This window comes from Podarcis raffonei, chromosome 8, assembly GCF_027172205.1.
Source record: "Podarcis raffonei isolate rPodRaf1 chromosome 8, rPodRaf1.pri, whole genome shotgun sequence".
Taxonomy (NCBI): domain Eukaryota; kingdom Metazoa; phylum Chordata; class Lepidosauria; order Squamata; family Lacertidae; genus Podarcis; species Podarcis raffonei.
Window position 1 is genome coordinate 90,813,720 of NC_070609.1, and position 24,283 is coordinate 90,838,002.

The 24,283-nt window shown below is 44.6% G+C and overlaps 1 protein-coding gene across 1 annotated transcript in view; it reads left to right on the top strand.

The window, feature by feature from the left end:
• FER1L5 (fer-1 like family member 5) overlaps positions 1 to 24,283 on the top strand; it is a 90,135-nt gene that overhangs the window by 41,231 nt on the left and 24,621 nt on the right. The window contains exons 22-37 of the mRNA XM_053401966.1: positions 638 to 827; positions 2,104 to 2,259; positions 2,870 to 3,001; positions 3,793 to 3,956; positions 5,695 to 5,809; positions 7,022 to 7,124; positions 7,238 to 7,401; positions 8,799 to 8,972; positions 9,902 to 10,046; positions 11,788 to 11,865; positions 15,031 to 15,212; positions 16,877 to 17,038; positions 18,395 to 18,493; positions 18,987 to 19,148; positions 22,032 to 22,197; positions 23,700 to 23,725. Coding sequence (XP_053257941.1) covers positions 638 to 827; positions 2,104 to 2,259; positions 2,870 to 3,001; positions 3,793 to 3,956; positions 5,695 to 5,809; positions 7,022 to 7,124; positions 7,238 to 7,401; positions 8,799 to 8,972; positions 9,902 to 10,046; positions 11,788 to 11,865; positions 15,031 to 15,212; positions 16,877 to 17,038; positions 18,395 to 18,493; positions 18,987 to 19,148; positions 22,032 to 22,197; positions 23,700 to 23,725 — 2,218 coding nt within the window. The remainder of the gene's footprint in view (positions 1 to 637; positions 828 to 2,103; positions 2,260 to 2,869; positions 3,002 to 3,792; positions 3,957 to 5,694; positions 5,810 to 7,021; positions 7,125 to 7,237; positions 7,402 to 8,798; positions 8,973 to 9,901; positions 10,047 to 11,787; positions 11,866 to 15,030; positions 15,213 to 16,876; positions 17,039 to 18,394; positions 18,494 to 18,986; positions 19,149 to 22,031; positions 22,198 to 23,699; positions 23,726 to 24,283) is intronic.

Genomic DNA, 24,283 nt, shown 5'->3' on the forward strand with positions numbered 1-24,283 from the left:
AAACCAGGCTTTTATAGAGAGTGCGAGACTTTAAAGTGGCACTAGTCATCCCAAAAGCATGTTCTGTGTCCTTGCAACTACTTCCAAACACTTGAATCTCCTATTTCTTCAGTGGGTGCATTTAAATTTCCCAATGTTTAAAGTGAGTCCCTCAGCTGCTCCACTGGCTCCAAGCTTCTCTTAATATACCCACTGCCATCCCCTCCTAGCTTGCAGTGAGTAGTTGGTGAGAAGGTCCCCTCAAAACCTGGAGCCTCTCAGTACTCAGGAGAAAGAGACACTAGTGATCAAAACCATGGGAACTTTTTGGAAAATATGTATTTCTGAGGTATGATGACTCACACCATAAGCCTTTTTTAGAATGCCATAAATTTATATATCATTAGAAATTTGCATTACTTTTATCCTATCAAAAGTTATTGCCAAAATAAAAGATGTTATACACAGAAAACCATGATAAAGGGCATTTCATATATAACTTTTCCTAAAGGTTTCCACAATGTTGGCCACTACTGTAGTGTCCATTCTTTACCTTCCCTTCAGTTCTGCCCCCAGAGCCACAGTTGCAATGAATGGCTTTTGTCCACCTCTTTTCCCACGGGGAGCACTGAACTTTTTCCACTTCCTCCATGCTCAGGAGACCTCTTCCTGGCTGGGAAGCCCCAACAGTCCCTACCATGCTGGATCTGCAGCTGAGGAAGCTGCGCAGCCAACTCCTCCTGAAAACCAGCAAGGCAGCAGAGAAGACAAGTTGGAAGACGCCCCTGCAGAAACTGATTGCCAAAGCAGAGGTCTGGCTGAACAGGATCGCTTCAGTCACTTCCGAGGTACCTCCTGGGGACAACTCTTGTAAGGAATGGAAGCTCAAGGACTGTTTTTCTCAGATGCTTCTGGGATAGTCCCCCATGTTCCTTGGACAAAGGTGCTCTGCATTGAGCCTTAAAGGAGAAGGAAGGCTTGGGGTGTTGTGTGTGTATCGCACATCCTGTAATGGATGCCACAATAGTGCATTAGTGGTAGATTTATACTGGAACATCCACACATCATTCCAGTTTATTGGTTGTTATGTGATGCTTCCCCAGTGTTTCTGCATTATTGCTGGCTGCAGGGGCACTCTTGCACTATAGTGCTACAAAAGGAACAGAAGAAGAAAAAACCCAGAATATGCGTGGTATAAAATGTTGTTGTTGATATATTTATTTATACTTAAATAAATATAAATATAAATTATTATTATTTCAGGGAAGTTTTTAATCTGTGATATTTTAGTGTATTTTTGGTTTCTATGGAAGCCGCCCAGAGTGGCTGGGGAAACCCAGCCAGATGGGCGGGGTACAAATAATAAATTATTATTATTACTTCAACTTTTTCCTTGAGGGGACTCAAGGCGGCTTCCAGATAAAAATAAGGACTGGTAATAACATAGAAAATTGTGCCTGGAAACCAGCTGGTAGCCAGCGGAACAGCTATAGCATCTTCTTCACATCTCGTGCACTCCTAGTGCTAGTTAAAGACACAGTTGCATGACGTTAGCCACAATCCATGGCGATCCTATAGTTTCTTGACAAATGCTGTTATCTAATGTGTTTCCCCCCTCAAACCAGCTTCTATCCAACTAGCAAACTTAAGCTGCATTCACCTCCAATTTAAGAATGGTGTGTACATTTGAGACAGTCATTGCGCATCCACAGAGAAGAGCACATACGCAGATGACAGATTCATGAATAGGGGTTTGGGGAAAGGGGGTTGCAAGAGCCAAAAGGTCATGCTTGTTGGGTGAAGACATCCCCATTCACTCTCTCAGACCCTCCAAGTGCCCCTATTTTCCAGGGACGTCCCTGATTTAGAGAAGCCATCCCAGTTTCTGATTTGATCCTGGAACATCCCACTTTTCCTTAGGATGTCCCTACTTTCATTGGAGAAATGTTGGAAGGTATGCTCTCCGATGTGACCAACACCATGCAAATGTGACTTGAAAACATTCAGGGTGGAAACAACTGCGCTGTGTTTGAGGCTGCTAATATGACATACCCTAAGTGTTATAAGTACAAACACGACCACAGTAAGTGACCTCTGGCTCCCTGTCCTCCTTGCTGCCCTTAGGCCCAGATCAGCATGCCGGATGTCATGATCTGGATGCTGTGTGATGACAAGCGGGTGGCCCACACCCGGGTCAGGTCTCATACAATCATGTTCTCCAAAGCTGGCCCCCATGCCAGGGGCAGAATGTGTGGCAAAACCCAGACCATCTTCCTGCAGGTAAAAATAACTACTTTTTGACATTGGAAATGGAGTCTCTGTTTGCTTGTTTTCCTCTTCCCTCCTCTTTCCTTTTTTTCTTTTCTGCTGTGTCTATTAGATTGTAAGCTTGCAGGCTGGAATTGTTTTGTTTTTACTGGTCTTACAATAGCCATTCTAGGAGTCCTTTTTGTCTGGAAAGCAGAGCACAAATGCTTTAAATAAAATTAAAATAACAAATAGAAAGATATATGAAGCTTGGCTCATTTGTTTGCCAATTCTCTTAGCAAAAACCATAGGAATTAAAGCTGTTGGGGTCACCCAGGAGGCACCGTACCCACAAGCATCTCATGCCCTCCCCTCCAAGTCTGCCCAAGGGAGCTGCTGGCGCTCCTCTAGCCCTGCCTGTTGTGCTTTCTTTCCTCCTTACATTACTGCCCTTGTGTCACAGGAACCAGCTTCATCAGCCAAAAAGGACTCTTCATATGGCTCCACATTACTGGATGCCCACCTAAGCATCACCTAAGCCTGGTAGACCTTCATCTAGCCATTGTGTCCACTGTTATATCTGCCGTCCTGATGGTGGTGGAAGGAATGCATATGCATAACTCTTTTCCTTTCTATCCCACAGAGTGCACAAAACAAAGGGAAGGCAGCTCCCATTCCTGTTGTGCTGCGGGTGCGAATGTGGCTTGGAGAGCTGGCTGATAGTGCAGAGTTCTTGAAATGTTGTGAAGGGAGAATTCTTATCTACGCTGAGACGGTGAGAGACAAGCCAGGCAGCTGCATGGGAAGGGTCCAGTTTCAACCTGATTCCAGGAGACACCTCCTCACTGAGCCACAGTGCTTACCGAGTGACCTTGGGGTAGTTACTATCTCCTAGCATAACCTTTCCTCACAGGTTTATGCTGGGGGCCGTATGAGAGTGGGGGAGGCACTGTTGGAAATGCAGTCATAAGGATCATTCCGTTTGTAATTTCAAGGTTAATTTTGTCAATGTCAGCTAGCCAAGAGGGAAACAGGTGGAGGTGTTGCTTAACAAGCAAAGAGGGTGGCATGACATCACTGAGGCATCATGTGCTTTGATTGGCTGTGTAATTCTGAGATAATTTTTTCTGTATGTTTGGTTGAATGCCTCCATGATATGTACAAAGCCTGAAGTAAAAAAAGACATAACCTCTCTGTTGCTTTCTCCTTAGACTCCTTTCTCATAGAGTATTTTTGTTCAGTTTGCTCACCAGCATGTTTTTAAGACTGTAGGAAGCTGTCAAACTTTTGGACCATCTGGCTCATGGCTGCCTGCACTGGGTAGCAGTGACTTTCCATGGTCTCAGACCGGGGACCTTCCCAGCCGTACCTGGAGATACCAGGGACTTGTACCCGGGACCTTCTGCATGCAAAGCAAATGCTCTACCCCTGAGCAATGGCCCCCTTCCTCCAGACCTCTCTCTCTGGACTATGCTTGGGCCATTTAATTGGCTGTGCTGATAGACACCATGAGTGCTGCCCTGAGGGGGATGAAAATAACCATGGTTCTAACTCTCATGCTTGCAGTATGAAAATCAAAAGAAGACCCACGGAATATGGGGGACCAGGGACCTGATGCAGCACCCTGCCTTTTCAGATGTCACTGGGAAGGTCAGCCTTCCCAAAGAAAAGTTCCAGCCGCCTGTGGGGTGGCAGTGGGATGGCGAGTGGGTCGTGGAGCCCCAGAGAAGGTGAGTGTGCGCATAATAATTTCAAGATTACTTACAAGGTTCTTCTTTTCTAAATGCCACACTTTTCTTAGAAAAAACATCAAAATAGCTTTCAGTAGAATCTAAAGTGCAAATGACAGCCTAAAACAAAGCAGGGGGGACTCAGTAACCAACAATCCATCAGATGGGGGAGTGGGAGACAGAATGTTAAAACAGGGTGTTTAAAAAGAGGAATTTAAAGACCTTCCTGTTAACGCTGGCATTTGATGGTTGATAGATACTGGCCATGACAACCTTGACATTAGCAACTGTGAGGGCATGCTGTTGCTTTTAAATATTTTTCAGTTGTTTTTAAATGCTTTAAATGTGCTTTTATTTTTTATTTTAAACTGAGATGTTTTAACATTTAGATGTTTGCCACGCTGGGCTGCTTTGAGAGGAAGGGCAGGAAACATCTGATGACTAAGGTTGCAGACACATGGTCTGGAATCATTCGCGCTCGTCCTCAGCATTCTGCTTTCAGTCTAAATTGTGATTCTGGACCCTGCCCTTCACAAGGGCGGGGGGGCTGTTGGATGCCCCCTTCTTTGGGTTGGGTTATCCAGGCCTTTTTATCACTGCACATGCCCCAGGTGAATGAAGAAGAAAGTAATAATTGGTGGACACCCATCCACAATGCTTAATAAAACACAGTAACTGTCTGTGAAGGGAGGTTATTGATTTTGTTTGTTATTATAGTATGTATTTTTCTGTTTTTATATGGTTATGCACCACCCCAATCTCCACAGCAGCGTGAAATTCCAGGGGTTCCAGGCACTTCCCCAGGGTTTGTGTTTCCATTTGGAAATGAGGCACAGCAGAGACTGTGGTGTCTTCGTGATATATGGTTTATTTACACATATAAACAACCTGAGCCTACTGTGGAGGGGTTCAGAGCATTGCCACTCCAAAAGGGTCTTTCTTCTCCCATAGGCCCAAACCTGAATTCCAACAGAAATCAAACATGCTCCAAAACATGGCTCTGGCCCTCTCTCCAGAGAAACTTATGATTGTAAACTGCTCTGTAATCTTCAGATGAAGGACAGTACAGTGGTACTTCGGGTTAAGTACTTAATTCGTTCCGGAGGTCCATACTTAACCTGAAACTGTTCTTAACCTGAAGCACCACTTTAGCTAATGGGGCCTCCTGCTGCTGCCGCGCCACTGGAGCACGATTTCTGTTCTCATCCTGAAGCAAAGTTCTTAACCTGAAGCACTATTTCTGGGTTAGCAGAGTCTGTAACCTGAAGCGTATGTAACCTGAAGCGTATGTAACCCAAGGTACCACTGTATAGAAATTTAATAAATAGTAATGATAATAATTTTATTTGGGTAGGTGTGGATACACCCACCCCAAAGCCAGGACCACCGACTTCTGTTTTCAAATAGGCCCACAGCAGGGCAAAGGAGAATCAGTCTGCAATTAGCTTTCATTTTCAGAATGAAACCAGTTTCTCAAGGATCACTTTTCAAGGGCAAAGAATATGCAACAGATCTCAGTGACGCATGGACTACATACTGGGGAAAAGCACTCGGTCTCCATTGATTCTAAAATAGAATGTGTCTACACAGATTACGTAGATACAAACTTTGTTTATTCCTTTTGCAATGTATTCATGTGGTTCACCCTGCGGGGGCCCTTGGGTCACTAAACAGTATATAAATAAACCACACCATACCAAAAACATACCAGACCTTTGCCCCTTCTGCATCTGATCAGGCTCTTGCTGGACAAAGAGACAAACCACACCGAAGTGCTGGAGGAAGTGTATGAGAACCAGATCCGGCAACCTGGGCGTCGATGGAGACCGGCCCCAGTCCCCTATAGCAATGCTGTGAGTGAGGGGAGGGACAGACAGCTTCAGCCTGGGACTGAGGGCAGACCCTCTGAGGCTTGGACATCCTTGGGAGATGCCAGTGGTTTTCAAACTTACCTTTGGAAGATGCTCTCCCCGTAGATTCCCCCCTGTCAGAACCTGCCATATCCAAAATGGGGGGAAACTTCCGAAAGAAGAAGGAGACCCCCCACCCCCACAGAACATTCCTTGAGACTGCAAGGCACACATACTATAGCACCCCATTCCTGGGATCATGCAGGGCCAGCTCCAGAACCATTGCTGCCAGTGCCACCCCCAAGCCCAAGGATATGTCTCTGCCATCCTCCAACTCCAAGGACTTCATTGTATAAGACCCTAGAAGACTGGGTCCTCCTTGGCTCCTTCGCAGTAGGAGATTACGAGGGACAGGTGGGCCCCTTTAAGTAGGGCAGCCTCTTGCAGCACAGATGGTGCTAGCAATTAGACTACACCTGCTGCTGCCTTTACAAATGGGCTCAGGTTGTCCCTTGCTAGAGCTTTGTGTTTCCCAGAGCACAGCTGGAACCCTGCCTGTGTCCAGCATGAACCTCACCTTGTCCTACACCCTGAGTGAGTCTTGCCACACTACTGAGCAGGATACCTCTATACCACAGGAACACACACACCACCATCACTCCTAAATTTCATATCCTCCTGAGGCTGGGGGTCAATAATCTGAAAAAAGACTCAGGGACCAACAGTGTGGTGCCCAGGAATGCGATGGCACCCTTGTGGTCTTCCCCTGGTGCCCCAAAGCCTCCAAGCACCACCACTGCCCCTTTAGCCATTAGATGGAGAAGATGAATATCTTTTCCTCCCTTGAAAAATGCTTAGGAAGTTTCTCTTTCAGCTTTAGGTGCTTTTAAAGTCTCAGGTTAATTCTGCCTTAACCAACTTTTACCCAGATCCCTTGGGAAAGTGAAGTGTGTGCGTGCAGGTGTACACTGACTCTCTTTCTGTCTCTTGAGGGAGGGACTGGGCAAGGGGAAAGAAGAGAGCTGGTCAGTGAGGGCAGGGGTGCTATGGCACTCACTCGAATATTCTAACATGCCCTCAAGCCTAAAAAGGTTGGCTTTCAATAGTACCTCAAAACCCTCTCCTGCACTGGAGCCCCCAAGATTTGCAATGCCCTGCACATTTTAAATATTGCTGCTTAGACACCCATTTTGCCCCCTGCCCTCTCTGTTTTAGAGTGGTTCCCCTGCCCCTCCAAAGGAAGAGATTTTGTGCCCCCAAGGCTGGCTCTTTGTGGAAGACTGGAAAGTGGAGGAGAATCGTGCTGTGGACGATGCTGGCAAGTTTTCCATTTGTGTTTGTCTTGGCCCTGGAGCCACTCCTGAGAACAATGACTGTATATCTTCTGGGGTCATTGCCTGGAGCCTCATGAGAATACATTTCCTCCCTTAGGTTGGGAGTATGGCGTTGCTCTCCCACCCGCTGAGTTCCCCCGTTCTTGGAATGCAGCCGAGAAGACCTACCACACCCACCGCCGGCGGCGCTGGCTCAGGAAACGCTGCCGGAACCTGGCCAGCGAGAACCAAGAAGGAAAAATGGCCGCCTTCCTTCGGCTGGTAACTGGCAGTGGTGCTCACAGCTGTTGTGCCCAAGGGCTTGTTCAGAGAATGTCAGGGATTAAAAGTCAGCCATAAATGCAGAGCAAACTCTTGAGGCCAGGACTTTTATGGGGACCAGGTGGACAGGGATTGGCACCCCCTGGGGGGGGGTGCCAACTGACAGGACACTCAGGCAGGCTGGTAGTGCAGCTTAGACACGGCCCACAAAACAATAAAAACAATAAAATATAATACTTCATGGAAAGGGTACAAAATGATTATTAAAATTACTGGCACAGAGATAAGGGACATAAAAAGGCATTCAAGAGGTGCCTGCTAGTAAAAAGGGAGGGTGCTTGCTGTCCAGCCTCATATAACCAACATAATTAATCCATGAAGGGATTAAGACCATAGAGTACGCTGTCCTGCTAGGAAGGGTTACCAAACTATTTGTTATCACTCTTCTTCCTCCATGTTAACTAATATTAATAGGGACCTCTGCAGGCGAGCAGCCTGATAAAGCAGCGAAGACTCTCCTGTTTGTTAGAAGTTTATTAAAAAGAAAGAAAGAAAGAAACACATTCAGAGCAGAACAGACAGCCATGATCTCATTAGTTGCTCCAGTCCGAGTCATCGTCCTGCCCTCTCCAACAGGAGGAACACCGAAATCCCGCCTTCCTTCTCTTCCCCCTCCTTCATTCTCTAACCAACATTTTCTAACCTACAAGTTCTTGGACTCTTGGTTTGAATGCAATCCCCCTCCGAAGATCCAGCCTGAGAGGAAGTCTTATTTGATGGTTGCCTGGCAATGTCTTGGTCAGGATCCAACTCCTCCTCCTCTTCCTCCTGGGAACTAAACACTCCTTCCCTGGAAATGAGGAGGGGCCCTGGGCTGCTTTCTCAGAAATCAGACAGACGACTCTCAGCTACAGAGTTAACCTCTTCCTCACTCAGCTCATCTTCCGAGGCTGACTCTCTCGGTGTGCTGGGGGGGGGGGCACATTCCTGATACCTACCAGTAAGGAGGTCTAAGCTGGATGCTCCAAACTTAGATCATGTGGCCTTAATAATTCCCACATATGAAGTAACAGTGTAGTTAAGTAAAACAACTAAGAACCACAAAAACAAAACATACATGAAGCCTCAAAATAGATCGCAATGACAATGAAATGCAATGTAACATTGTGTGCGTCAAAATTGTAGTAACACACATGGCTGTCTAAACTGGGGCCCCAAATCAAATCACAATCTTCATTGTTACTGTTAATGATCAGCATTGAAGTGAACCCCCATAAAAGCTTCAAGTCCATCCAGGGGGTCTCAAATGGCCTTGATACCAGGATCATATGTGGTGACCTAATCACTATCTTTTCTCCAGCTCACTTCAAGCCTCTCTTTCCATCTGTTTCCTGCAGCACTCCGAGTTAAGGCTGAAAGAAGAGACTTGGGAATATGCCCCACTCCATGGCTGGAGGTTCCATCTGCAGCGGCATCCCAGCGACATCTTTCGCCGGCGATGCTGGCACAGGAAGCTCATCCCGATGTCGCCCAGCGGTGTGGCCTCCATTTTTCTCTTGGAGGGTTCACTGGTAAGAAAAGGCAGGTGCCTTCTGCCTCAGCTGTGGCACAGCTGGCAAGTGATTCAGAGGACACGAAGTCAGTCTTTTGGCTTTCAAAGGACTCGTCCAAGTAATTTCTAGGCACAGGTTCATGATGTGTAGGCAAGGGTCTGAGCAGGGGTGTTTTTGTCCTACCGCTTTCGCCAGGGAAACATGCTATTTATAGCTGAATCGGACCAAATGTCAAATGGGTTTTCCATGGATTGACATTTGTTCCAATTCCACAGGTGAGCCCTAAATTGAATCTTGACTGCTGGAGAGAGACAGAAATGGTTCAATAGCAGCATCACCAATTCTATCCTCAGTGCATCCATGACAGAAGCTTCCATTCATTTCAGTAAAATTCAACAGAGAAGTCTTGGGATAAGTCACAGTGTGACTCAAGCAGAGTTAAGCTGAAATGTCTAGAAGTGTTTCTGAATTTCTTCTTTTTCCACCCTTGTAGAAAAAGATTTGCATTTTTTTCTGAATATTCTCTACTGCTTTTTGTGTGGCCACTATTTCTCAACAAGCACACACACACACACACACACACACACACACACACCATGTTCTCAATTGACACAAGGTCTCTGGGGCATTGTGAAGGATGTTGTAAAATGGTAGCCAGATACTTTGATCCCTGCTGAAATTTCAGAAGTCAGAGAAGAAGTTTTCCCGTCATCAGGGGGTGGGGTTTCAGGGTTCTCCTCCCCCCCCCACACACACATACCATGACTAGCAAAACTGGAATAAATTTGGCAAAATAGCTAAAAGGCAATGTTTAAAAATGCAAAATAAAAGAAATTGTGCTCCTGTGCTTTATTTGCATGATTTGTATGGGTAGCAGGTTTTTTTTTAAAGTGTACACTTATGGCATTTTTTTTTATTTAATTTTTTTTTATGTCATCTCTTTTCAGGGTGTGGAAATTGAAAGCCAATGGAAAAATAAGAAAATTGAGATAGGAAAGAAAGAAGAAAAGAAAGATGAGAAAGAGCCAGAAAAAGCTCCCTCTCAGGCCCTCCTGAAGAAGAACACCCCACTTATCTTCTGCATGTTCAAGAGTGAGTAGTCTGTGTTAACAGGCCTTAGCAGCTTGGGTGAATGAGAATGACTTACAGTTTCTGGAGTTCAAAGGCTTTATTCATGCAGGAACTATTTACCTGATGAGTGGATATAAGAGAGAAACAGCAGACATATTTTATGGAGAGAAGAACAAACAACTTTTAGGGTTGGACATAGAGGCTTACAAACACTGTTGGCTAAATAGCTACACACGAAGTGCCCTCTTGTAGTTTAAAGCAATTCATGCATTAACTACAAACTCAAGAGAAGGAAATGCATTTGCTTTTCTCCAACAGTTTGTCCAAATAAGAGCACATGGAAAAAGAAGGCTGTCCTACTGCACATAAAATAACAAGTAAATATCAGATTCCATGACAGATACAATGGTCAAGAAACAGAATCAAGTCGAAAGAAAAGTGACAGAAAAGAAACCACTGGTAGCCCTGATTGACCCCACATTGATTCCTGAACTCCAGAAATTTCCCCAAATATGATCATTAATTCTTTGGCAAATAGTGCATTCAAAGCTTACATGGAGCAGTCATAAATCTATAGAATACGTGCCATGGTTTCTTTGTATGCCACCTTGAAATCCTTGGAGGAAAGGTGGAAAATAAAAGTAAGTAAAAAAATTAATAAAACATGAATTTAGGAACTGTAAAATGATGAGCCAGGCTTGGGCTTTAGGGGTATCCAAGACAAAGGACTGTTATCCAGAGACAGATTTAAAGCAGCGCATCTGGTTCTACCACACCAGGCGCTGAGCCTAGAGGGTGACTCAGGGCTCGCAAGTACAACATAGTGAATTGAGCAAAACGGAGGGCGAGAGGAGGGCAGTGCTGAACTTTGGGCTCACATAGGGCACTGCTGAAATATGAAACGCCAAAGTCTGCCCCTGCTGTTACCCCTCCCAGATGTTCTCCCCTTTCTCCAGGACTTGGCCAAACTGCTGGATCACCTCCAGCTGTGACATTTGGCTGTTTTGTGCCTGCCAAGAGCAAATGCAAAACCAGTTTGCTAAACCAATTTTGATGTATTTTAAATCTATGCAAGTTACATTGACATGAATTGAAAGCTGATCTTCTGATGGATCAAAATGCCTAGAGTGTCCTTGTTTGTGCCACTTTGGGGATATTTTCTCCCTGTTCTGTTTTTCGTTTTCACTGGTCACTCGGCATTCCACGGCCACTGAGCATGCTCAGCACTTATTGGGCTGTATTGAGGCAGACACATCCATAGGGGGGTGGTTGTATTTTGAAAGATTCTTTTCTATTTCTGTAAACCTTGGGGTTCTCCCAAGCATTCTGGGGCATAAATCATCCCCTGAGATGGAATGATATTGTGGACAAGGAGACTCTCTAACAGAGCAAGTAGGGAGTTTGCAGAGAATTCGGACAAAAACAAAAGCAGGAGCAGAAATTGCTGGTGTTTGCAAATTCATCCCATGTCTGGAACGGTGCTCCCCACTCCACCATTTGCAATGCATTTCCTTTGCATTGAAATGAACGGGGTGGAATAACATAATGACAACATAACTTGTGCAATTTATTTAATCAATTACATAAGGTCACCACAACAGGCAGCGAGGTTTTTGGTGGAAGATGAGCAGCGGCTTGCTATGAATACAGAGCTAAATGGAAAAACTTTGCCTTCCTACATCCCTGTTTGCAAGTCTGGGTGGTATATTGTAGCCAAACTAAAAGGAAAGTGCAGTTCTTTTTTCTTCCTTCCTCCTTTCAGATCCTGTCTATTTCCAGTTGCGCTGCTACATCTACCAGGCAAGAGACCTAGTTGGAACTAGTGCTAAGAGTTCTGCAGGTAGGTGCAATGGAAACAAGTAATTGCATTGCAGGGGTTGGACTAGATAACCCCTGGGGTCCCTTGCTACTCTACCATTCTATGATTCCAAGTCCTCTGCCCTCCCATGCCCTCTATCATTCACTCCTCCCTGACCTCATCTCTTTCCTCACAAGAGGCCATTTCCCCAGAGGCACTCAAATGCCTGTGTTACGCTTTGAATTTAGGAGGGGCAGAATCTTGGTGTCCCCTCCCAAGGTAATTATTATTTTTCTGGAGCTCAGGTCAGGGCAAAAAAGCTGTGTTGCAAGAGATCCAGTATTGGATCTCCTGCCCTCTTCTTCTTCATCATCTTCATCTCTTTTTTTTTTTTGAATAAAATATAATTTATTTACAGTCCAGCAACCACAAATAAAATGAAAAGTTACATAATATAAATACACGGGTTCATGTAAAGGTAAGGAGAGGATTAAAAATGCAACTGTACATTGTGAAACTGCTACATTGTTTGATTTTCCAGTCTTTCCTATTAATAGAATGAATGAATGAATAAATACACATACATACATATATATACATATGCATATACACATACACATTGTGCCAACAAATTTGCTTTAGTCTATTGTGGATTTAACTTTATGTATGTTTTAAATTATGGTTATAATTCTTTTTAGTGATCATTCTATTTTTTAAATCTTTTTTGTAAACTGCTTTGAAGGTTTTTCTTTTTAAAAAAAATATATTTATTAAAGTTTTCAAATTTAATACAAATAAAAAAAGAATCAAAAAGGAAAAAGGAAAAAAGTTTAAAAACACATAAAGTTCACAATACTTATTTTTCAATAACATATTTCCCTGACCTCCTCATACCTCCCCTTCTTGTATTCCAATTCAAATTGTTAATTCAGCAAATCCTTATCCGTAATTTTTAACCTATTATTATTTTACTTTTTCATCCATTTCCTCAATTTATTTTTGCTAACCTTATTTTCTAAAAAACCAATTTTGCCTTATCCAAACTTAAACATCAATACTTATACATCAGTACTCATTCTTAAAACATTTTTTCTAAAGTCGACCCAAATTCCCTTCCACGCATTTCCCAAATTTTCATACACATAACAAAAACAAAATAAAAACAGAACAAATTATAATTATGTACCCTTTGGATTCCCAAACTCCACCCCCCCTTTCCCGGTTTCAGTCCCCGACCAATGTCCATCAGTCTTAATCTACTATTAGCCTGGAGATCTCACATCCGAGGCTCTTAATTCTCTCTCAGTTCCTCTCTGCCGGTTTTTTTGATAGTCCTTGATATTGAACACCAAATCTCGGAGAAGCTCTGGCCCTACGGGATCCATGTTTCTTCCAGCCAGACCTCCATACTTAAAAGTGGAGCCCGAATTTTGTTTCTTACTCCTTTCAAGTCCAAATGTCCCCAAAGCTCCAACTTCCACCTTAAGCAAATTTGTAATCCTTAGGTTTTCAGATCTCCACATAAGGGGATCTCTCCATTTTTCAGTCTCCAATTCAGGCCAGATTTTCCACATCAAATTTTTATTTTCCTTTGTTGCCATCATGTCAGGCCTCAAGCTCTCCTTTGTCATCTGCAAAATTACAGCTCCTCCTTCCTTTTCTTCAGGGACAACATATATCTCCTTCTCCAAATTCTCCAAGCTCTCAAGTTTCTCTTTCCTGATTCAAGTCTTTATCAACTTCAATGATGTTGTTTACAGTTGAGTCCAGAGTTGTAACATTTGTAGCCAAAACATCGATTTGGCCTTGTAACTTTCCCAAGAGAACAAATACTCTGTCCAATTCAGCCTGAATTTTCCCTCCTCCAGCCATTCTTGTAATGTCCCAAAACCCCCTCTAGAGGGATTTTGGTTCCTTGATATTCATTCCAGTTCAAATCCAAAAATCAAGTTAGTTTGTATCAGCTCTTCCTTGTTTTCAACAAATTATAACAAAGTTGTAGCAAATATAACCAGCAGAAACAACAGAAACAAAGTTCTCTTTTTCCGTCTTGACAGCTAATTTGACAGCTGTCAAACTCTTCAGTACCTCATCAACAGGCTCTCTCGTGGAGCACTCCCGGGTCCAGGAGGGTGACACTTCAACTCCCAAAATCAGCTCTTTATCCTCCAGTAAGATTTCTTATACTGCCAAACCGTGAAATTAAAGTCTTTTACCAAAGAAGGAAAAAAAAGGGTTCTCTTGACCTTAGTTAGCAGGTCCTTGCTTTAAGTTATTTACAAGGAGGGGAGGCGGACTTCCTGTTTACACCTTCCCCGATCGTGCCTAATTCATAAAAGTTTTCTTTACAATTCCAATTTCTGTACTACTCACGGGTTGTTACTTTAAAGTCCAATTGCTCACAAGAAGAAGTCAGCGCTCTCCGACAATGGCAGTGCAGCTTCACTCCACAGGAGAAGCAGTCGACTCTCAGCACCGCGCCGCTCACCCCGTCTCCGTTCCGAAGCCTTAAAAAAGGCTCCTTCGCAGCTCGGGGGGGCGCAAATGGTGCCCGCCGAGTCACCATGCTCACAGGCTTCAGCGCCTGTGATTTTTAAGGGTCCCCGCGTCGCCGCAGCGGCAAGACCCGATCCTGCGGAGCCGATTCCCTCCGGAGCTCAGAGGGAATCCGCCATTAGTCGATGGCGCTAACCCGGAAGTCCTTCATCCTCTTCATCTTTGTCTTCTTATCCTCAAATCATGCTCAGACTGGATCAGGGGAACAGTGCTGTTTTTTTAAAAGCCATTTCCCCATCTAACATCCCCCACACACCCTCCCAATGTTGCTTTTAGCTCCACTTAGGAAAAAGTACAGCTATCTGTAGATCATTCCTCTCTCCTCTCCCTCCCCATTTGCTTTAACAGCTGCTTTTGCAGGGGGGGATTTAGAGCAGGAAAGTGGCCTGGGGGAAAGAGTTGATGCTTACAGCACAGTACAGCTGGGCCAATCCAATGGTGGGTTGGGAGTGCAAATGTTGAGAATTCTCTGTTGGAGATCCCTAGACTCACCCACCTTAAAACTAGAGTTCCCAGAATTCCCAAGAAATGGGGTGAATGGCTATTCATCCATTTTAAGCTTATAGCGTAGTGTTATCTTGGAAAACATGTAGGTGATATTTGACTCTGTATCAGTAATTCCTCCATCTCCTGTTATTTCCTCTCTGCTAGATCCTTTGGCCCACGTTTCCTTCCTTCACATGAGCCAACATACCCAGACCATCTCTGGCACGCTGCACCCCTGCTGGGACCAGACCCTTATCTTTGAAAACATCTTGATCTATGGAGACCCTCGAGCAACTGAGCAAGAGCCACCTGTGGTGGCCTTGGAGGTCTTTGACTTTGACGCAAGTGTATGTGCATAGGAAGTTTCCCTACGCTGAGCCAGACCATTGGCCTGTCTGGCATGATATTATCTGTATGCTGACTGGCAGCGGATTTCCAACTCAGTCTTTCCCAGCCCTACCTGGAGATGCCATGGATTGAACCTGGGACCTTCTGCATGCAAAGCCAATGACCTAACCCTGAGATAGGCATGGGGCTCTCTTCACAGGCCCATGAAGTCAACAGAAAAAAGTGGCAAGCAAAAGGGCAACTGAAATTCAGACATCTCTTTTCTGGCATTATTAACCTGTGATAACAGCACCGTGGACAGTCCAGAAGGCATTCCCGGGTGCTTTCCCTCCAGCCTTTTATCTTGAGTAACAATTTAAGAGCCCTGCTGTATCAAACCAAAGACCCACCTATTCAGGCATCCTATTTCCCAGTTAATCCATCTCCAGGAAGTCCACAAGCAGGACAGGAAGGCAACAGCCCTCCTCTTTCATTTATCCCCAGTATCTGATATTAAGAGGTAGACTACCTCTGAACCTGGAGGTTCCATTTGGCTATCATTTGTAATGGTCCCTGATAAGACCCCCTTCTCCATAAATTAGTCAAATTGCAAATGTGGCAAAACACCACATCTCATGGCAGCGAATTCCATGCAACATATGTCAACGAACACTTTCTTTAGTTTGGGGTGACTTTTTTTCAGCCCAGGAGCCAAATTTATTCTTGGTCCACCTGCTGGGGACCACAGGTCAGTGTAACCTTCTAGAATAATTGTGATTTCCAAGGGTGCTTTTGATAGACTTGGATTACCTTTTGCCTGTTTTATGTTTCCCTCTTAACAAAGAAATCACTCTCAGACTACTGCGTAAACAAGAAAAAGACAATGTTTACTCATATCAAAATACTTGCGAGAATTCAAGAGCTATACTGCTGAAAATCAGGCAAGCAATAATCCTTAAATGTTACAAATATCCATAGGTTCAGTTCAAAATGGAGATTGCTCTCTGGTAAGGATGGAGAAGAAATTTGATTTGGTTCAGATTTAAAGGCAAATCTACCTAATTCGCACTTCTCAACAACACACAAACAGAAACACCCCCCCCTTCAGAATTCACACTTCTTTGAATTTTGCAATGTAGTTCTCCCTCCATGTAACATGTACAAAAATGCATATGTTTGAGTAAAGTGTTCTTTAAAATATATGTGAAAATAACATAGAAAAATGCATTATATTAGGAAACACTGCTTTGCAGAAATGTAAGTGTTAGGCAAAAATGTATACAGCTAGGAGAAATTTGCACTGAGACGCATATGAATTTTCATGAGAACTTTTTTGAAAATAAAACAATCACAAACTAATGTGGAAATGGGGAGAACTGAATGTAAGATCAGAAAAGAGAGAAACTGAAATTGATGGCTTCGCCCACCCCTAGTCTCTTTTAAACTTGGCCTTCCCCATCCTGGTGCCCTCCAGCTGCTTCAGACTGTAATCTCCACATAAGGGAACAACTAGATTATAACACCAAGTACAGTCTTCAGCATGTCCAACATTTCCTGTCTGTTTGCTTTCTGACCCTACACTATTGCCCACATACAGGCAGCCAAATCTACTATTGGCTTTTAACCACTCCTCTTACACACCTAGCCTGGAAAACCTTCACCCCATGTTCTGTGTCTCTTTCAGGGCCACTCCCATTATTTCATGGGAAGGAGCTTGTGCATCCCAAGTGTGCACCTGGATCTCAGCTCACGAAGACTACCCCGCCTCCAGAAGTATACAATCATCAAAGAACAGGAGGATTCCGGTCAGCTCCTGGCTGCTTTTGAGCTTCTGTTGGACAAGAAGGTAACAAATTAAATTATGCCTTATGCCACGTGCGTTAGTACAGTGGTACCTCAGATTAAGTACTTAATTCGTTCCGGAGCTCCATTCTTAACCTGAAACTGTTCTTAACCTGAAGCACCACTTTAGCTAATGGGGCCTCCTGCTGCTGCCGTGCTGCCGGAGCATGATTTCTGTTCTCATCCTGAAGCAAAGTTCTTAACCTGAAGCACTATTTCTGGGTTAGCGGAGTCTGTAACCTGAAGCGTATGTAACCTGAAGCGTATGTAACCTGAGGTACCACTGTATCATGGACTGGTGTGATGCAGAGGAATGGTGGAACTAGCAGGAGAACTCTCAAGGGAAGAAGGCACAGAGTCTGGGCATTGGTGGTGGGACAACAGTGAGTGGTCACTGGGAGAAGTGGGAGAAGCCTGGAAAGTGGTGTCAGAAGCTGGAGAGGTAACAGGGCTTAGTGATCTGGGAGAGTCTGTGGCAGAGTCCAGAATCAGAGTCATAAGCTGAAGCAGGAAAGTGGGATGAGGGAGGCCAAGAGGCAGAGATGAGTCAGGCTGGTGCAAAGTGACAGGAGTCCGTCCGTCCCCTTCCTGCTCCAACAAGCTCCCCTCTCCTGTGGTCTCCCAGGAACACAAGAAGCATGAAAAGGGTGGAGGAGAGGTTGACTTCATGCAGACACAGTCTCCAATTGCTTGAGAAAAGTCCTGGAGTGGAGGGAACTTAGATGGCTGTGGTGAGGCAGAGACTTTCAGGCTTGGCAACTGATCCAGGAGGCAAGACCTACCAGACATGAGCTGCTGTGCTCATTGGGCCTGGCATTCCTCCAAATCTGTGCAGACTCTGTTCTTGCTAACAGAAAGTTCACTCCAGCTTCAACGGTGTGATTTACTGCTGGCTCACTCCTGACATTTAAGTACACCGGAATAAACCCAAATTAAGCTACAACTCCTTTAAAAGACTGAATAAAAGAGTCATGCATTTTCTTTGAGCAGCCTTCACAATCCCTGGTGCCCTCCAGATATTTTGGACTACAGCTCCCATCAGTTCTACTCCTCACAGCCACCTTCCCTGGGGATGATGGGAGTTGTAATTCAAAACATCTGGGAGGTTCGAAGGAGCAACCTGCTGCCCCAGCATCATTTCAAAAGCCTTCTGCAACCAAGCGTTTCAAAGCTCCAGCACGTCTAAGCAGGGCAAAAGAAATTTGTCTACTACATCCTACTCTCTAGATTTCTGCTCTCCAGATTTGCTCTCAGGTGCTCTTAAAGCCAATAGTTATCCCCCAGCAAATGTCATTCATCACTGGCTAAAAAAAGAAAAGTAGACCTCTGTTCAGCAGAGCTCTTCATCTGCTCTCCCCAGGATGGATCCTTAGGAAAGCTTCCACCGCCTGCATGGAAGGATGGGACATACATAATCCCTAAAGGAATCCGGCCCATCTTAAGGCTGATGGCCATTGAGGTGAGTGTAAAGCCACAAGATGATATTATTATTATTATTATTATTATTATTATTATTATTACCCTGCCCATCTGGCTGGGTTTCCCCAGCCACTCTGGGTGGCTTACAGCAGTGTTCCCCAACCTTGGGCCTCCAGCTGTTTTTGGACTACAACTCCCATCATCCCTCGCTAGCAAGACCAGTGGTCAAGGATGATGGGAATTGTAGTCCAAAAACAGCTGGAGGCCCAAGGTTGGGGAACACTGGCTTACAGCATGCATGGGGGCGGGGAGAGAATAAAGCATTATAAAACATCATGAATTAAAAAGATTGCACGTGGGGGGGGGGTGTAAACTCCACAATTATCATTTAATTCTTCAAAAGTTCAGGGGAAGTAAAATGGATGGATTGGTCCAACCCTGCAACCAATCCAGAAAGCAGAGCCTCAGGCCCTGTGGCCCCACTTTCTGCTGAGCTGTTGCTTTTATAAATATTTATCACGATCTTCCCACAGATCCTGGCTTGGGGCCTGCGGGACATGAAGACCTACAATCTGCTGGCCATCAGCAATCCGAGTCTCATCATAGAGTGTGGAGGAGAAACGCTTCAGACGCCAGTCATCAGGAATCTGCAAGAGCACTCCAATTTTCCAATCAATATCTATCTCATGAAAGTGGTGAGTGGGCCCCTAGCATATGGCAGAGACAGTTTCCAAGGGCAAATCTTAAGACTTGAGATGAAACTAACCTCTCCTCCAATCATCATCATCATCATCATCATCTCCACCATTTTATTTTATTTTTAAATAATCTTTATTACTTTTAAGACTTACAAGAAAAGAAAAAAGAAGAAAAAAGGCGAGAGAAAAAGGCAAAATAGAACAAAGAAGAAAAAAGAAAAAAAGAAACAATACAATACAATACAAAACACAACCTTAACATACTAAACAAAACAAAACAAAACAAAACAACAATTTAAAAACATATACCATACCATTTCATTACTCTATCTTTCATTCCCTTATTTCATCGACCTCCTCACACCTCCCTTTTTGTATTCCACTTCTGTTACTTGTTTCAGCAATTCCTTTCCATCTTTCTCTATTTTTATCATTATGAATATCTTAACATATTTTTAACCTTAATTTCCATTAATACTAAAGTACTTATTTATACTTAACTCCTTATAACATTTCTACTAAAGCCATAAAGTTTCATTCCAACAATTTTCTAACACTCATTAATTTTACAATATTTCTATATATAAACTTTAAACTTTCCCAATCTTTCTCCACCATCTCTTCTCCCTGGTCTCGGATTCTGCCAGTCATTTCCGTCTATTCCATATAGTTCATCAACCTGGAGATCTTCTGTCCGAGGCTCTTAAATCTTTTCCAAGTCCCTTCTGCAGTTTTTCTTCATATTCTTTGATGCTGAAGATGCTGAAGAGCAGGTCTCGGGGGGGCCCCGACCCAACCATGCCCCCATTCCCTCTCAACAGACCAGCCAACTCTCCACAGCTAGAACCAAGGTCCATACAATCTCTCAAATCATGTTTCAAAGCTCCTCCAGATCCAAAGGCCCCCACAACTCCAATCACCTCCTGACCCAGATTCAGGACCCAAAGGTCAGCAAATCCCTGCATGAAGGAGTCTATCCAACCTTCCTTCTCCAGTCTAAGCAGGGCTCCAATCTTCAAATTCTGACTTTTTCTATATTAATTCATAAAAGGCCTCCACTTATAGTCCTCGATTTGCCTCTGTAAGGCTGGGGCTCCCACTTGTATTACTTTAGGTTCGACAACAACAACTTTCTCCTTTGTTTTCTCCCCAGTTTGTCCTGTCAAAGTAGGTTCCTGTGTCAAGTCCTGAACAATTTCTGTATTGATGATCACTTTTTGTCCCAAATTAATCACTTTTTGTCCCAAGTTCTCAAGTTTAGTAGTCATAACATCCGTCTTCTTGTGGAGCTGTTCCAATGAATAGCTTATCTTACATAATACAGTCACTAAGGCTCCTTCTGTCAACATTCTTAAAATCCAAGGTCAATCTCTGATTCTCACAGTTCTTATCTTGCAGCTGGAAAACCCCCAGCTCCACTCTTGTAACAGTTTCAAAAGCTCCCTCTAGAGGGAAACAGTCTCCACTTGTATCAATCCTTTCAAACACAATTTAAATTATAAAGTTAGTTTCAATTTTCACTTTTCCTCCTTTTTAAACGCAGAAGGGGACCATGGAAACAATATAATTCTCTTATTTAGCCATCTGTCAACATACTTTCTGTTCACAGTCAATGAACTCTCCCAAGATGTCAATCTTACTGGCAGCCCATTTCCAGGTTCAGAGCAGTGGTAATTTGATTTTTCACTCTCTCCTGCAGGCTCGCTAGGTCCAAAATTTCCCCCCTCTTCTCCTGCTTCCAAGGGGGGTTTAATAGTTTTAACCGATGGAGATTTAATCATTTACAAAAGACTTTCCAAGGCTTTAACTTGCAACGTCTTTGCTTCAATCTATTTACAAAAGAGGAAGGCGGACTTCCTGTTTAAAACCTTCCCGTTTCGATGCCAAATTAATAAATTTAAAGATCCAATTTTCCATTCTACTCACGGGTAGTTGTTTAAAGTCAAATTGTCCACAGGAAAAAGTCAGCGCTCTCCGGCAACAGCGATGCGGCTTCACTCCGTGAAAGAAGCAGTCAATTCGAAGCACCGCGCCGCTCACCCCACTTCGCTCCGGATCCCCAAATCAGGGTTTCCCCACAAGTAGGGGAGGCGCAAAAGGTGCCAGCCGAATCCCAGGTTCACAAGCTTCTCCCGCCTGTGATTTCAGTGGGTCTCCGCCTTCGCCGTGGCGGTCAGACCCTGATTTCCACGGAGCAAATTCCTCCCGATTGGAGGAACTCCGCCATTGCCTGGAGGCGCCAACCCGGAAGTCCATCATCTCCACCATTTTAGAATTTGCTCATGTCCTTTTGCCTCATGTCTCCTTTACTAGCTACACTTTCTCTTGCAGCGTGCTCCTTGGGGGCTGGATCTGCTGCCTCCTCAGCAGGCCTCCCATGCCACCTCCACAGTAGCTTCTTAGAATCTTATAGAATTGTAGAGTTGGAAGGGACCCATGGGATCATCTAGCCAAGCCCCCTGCAATGCAGGAATATTCAGCTGTCCCCTATGGCGATCTTAGTGAACAGGAGGCACTGCTGGTCTCCTCCCACCCTTGTTCCAGATGTAGATCTTCTCTCACCCTTTCTTCCCTCGTGGGAGGAGAGGGGATGCCATTCTCTGGTTTGCCTCAGGTGGCAAAATGTCTTGGGCCAGCCCTGCCTCTAGCCAAACTGGTAGCGTGTGTCGTCAAGAGCCACAAATGCTTATCTAAGCAAGCAGCTTTAGGCCAGGCATCTTTTTAGTTACTAGCTATACTGAAACCTTAGAGGTGTCATCTCCTCCCTTGGACAGCATGACAGTATGTGCACAGCTGTCTTTGTTTCATCATCCCTCAAATGGATCCCCAGGCGTTCCTCTCCTGGAAGAAGCTCATGCAGCCCCTCCTGATCTCTCTTAGTACCTGCCTGTGGATGAAGATTATGCGCTTCCTATCGAACTGAAGGTGATAGACCACAGAGAGTTTGGATTTAAGCCTGTGGTGGGCCAAGCGACTGTGAGATCCATGAGCCAGTACTACTGTGACCCCTGGGAAGAAAGGAAGGCCCATAATCTCCCTGTCAGAGGTAGGCTCGACCTTACAGGAGTGAGTTCATTTCATTTTCTATGCTGCTTTTCACTCACATGAGTCACAAAGTGGCTCACAAACAATCAATGACAATAACATGATAGAACACCACAATTACAGTGGTACCTCGGGTTACATACGCATCAGGTTACAGACTCCGCTAACCCAGAAATAGTGCTTCAGGTTAAGAACTTTGCTTCAGGATGAGAACAGAAATGGTGTGGTGGCAGCGGGAGGCCCCATTAGCTAAAGTGGTGCTTCAGGTTAAGAACAGTTTCAGGTTAAGTATGGACCTCCAGAACGAATTAAGTACTTAACCTGAGGTACCACTGTATAGAATAATTAACAAATAATCAGTAAAACAAGCACCTTCTAGAAAACACTATTAACGAAACAACTAAAAAAAATAAGCTAAACAGCACAGCCACCACACAGGTCACGTTATAAGATTCACAAAGCACTACAGCACTCTTAATCTACAATATTAGCCACATTAACAAACTAACAACCGAAAACAAACTAAGTGCTGCTAGTTCCATCGCAAGAGTTTATTCTTAGGGCTGAACAGAGCTATATTCCTGGCTGCAAACATGGCGCTGGACACCCCAGTTGCCTCCAAACAGCTGCAAAGTGGCAATTGGGGGGAGAGGCTGCAGAGGAGCCGCAGGGTGTGCTTAACCCTTTCCCACCTGTCACTTTCTCCCTGCAAACTTCTCCTCCTTCCACCAGTTGCTTTTGGTTACAGCACAGGAAATATAGGTCTCCATGCCAGCCACACACTCTCAAGGCCACTGCAAGGACAGAAAGAGGATAGCCTCATGTATGTCTTTGTCAGCTCCGGGGAACAGGAGTGCCTTGCCCAGTGGAGCAGAGCCACAGCAATAGCCCATAGCAGCAGTGCCACTGGCGCTTAGCAAGGTTTGGTTTGTGCCAAAGGACTGAATTGGCTCTGCCAGTGTACCTGCACAACCCTGACCTCACTGCCACCTTGTACTTCCCAGTAAGCGCCAGCCATGCCACTTCCAGGAGGCTGCTCCTGCTGAGCCACTGCCCAAGTCACTCCTGGGAAGGGTGGGTCTGAAGTGCCTTATGGGTTGCTTCCACATCTGTGTTGTGGGTTACCTGACCTTGCATACCAGCTGCATGGTCTGGGAACACTGGTTGTTGCTGTAACACAGGTGTGAGGAACCTGTAGCCCTCCAGATGGTTGCTGAACTACATCTCCCATCAGCCACGGCAAGCATGGACAATGGCCAAGGATGATGGGAGTTTCAGTTCAGCAACATTGATCCCTGCCTGAGAGAACCAGGGAGCCTCATGCAAGCCTCTCTGAGCTTTCCAAAGAACGAGCAAGCTATACTAAACTAATGGCTCTCCACCTCCTAAAAGCATTTGCAAGCAAGGTGGCGGATTTTGTTTCTGCTTGTTTCCACTGTCAAACCTTTCAAAGTTTGCTATTATTAATTCCACGTCTTCTCAATTTTTCCCTTCCCCAAACAGCCATTGCCAAGACAAAGAGAAAGAAGGTAAGTGTTGCTGCATCTCATTGTCTTGCCACTATTTGGTTCGGTTCCTTCCTTCCTTCCTTCCTTCCTTCCTTCCTTCCTTCCTTCCTTCGTTCCTTCCTTGAAGAAGCTCTACATTTATCAGGCTCTCCACAGGCCGATGGAAAGAATGAGCCCTGGTCTCCTCCTACAATGGTGGGTTTCCAAGGGCTAATTGATATTTCCTTTTGAGCCATGTTTCTGGGCACAGGTATGTGTTTGTTTGTTTCCCCAGTGCTTTCTCCTCGGAAACATGCTCTTTACTGCTGAATTGGAGCAAACAACCATCCAAATTGTTGTTTGTTCCAATTAGTGTTAAAGAGCAGGTTTTCCAGTGGAAAGCAGTGGGCCAAAAAAAGTGCTTGGACACAGCAATTTATTAAAGCACAAACTTGTGCCTAGAAAGTGTGGGGTGGAAGGTATGTGAGTGAGCCCTAACTTCCCATGTTCTATATCAATGTATTTTGGTATCTCTGAGATTCTGAAAGTATTCTTGGTTGCATGAATTTTGCAAGCATGTTCACATGGGGTGCTGGCTGG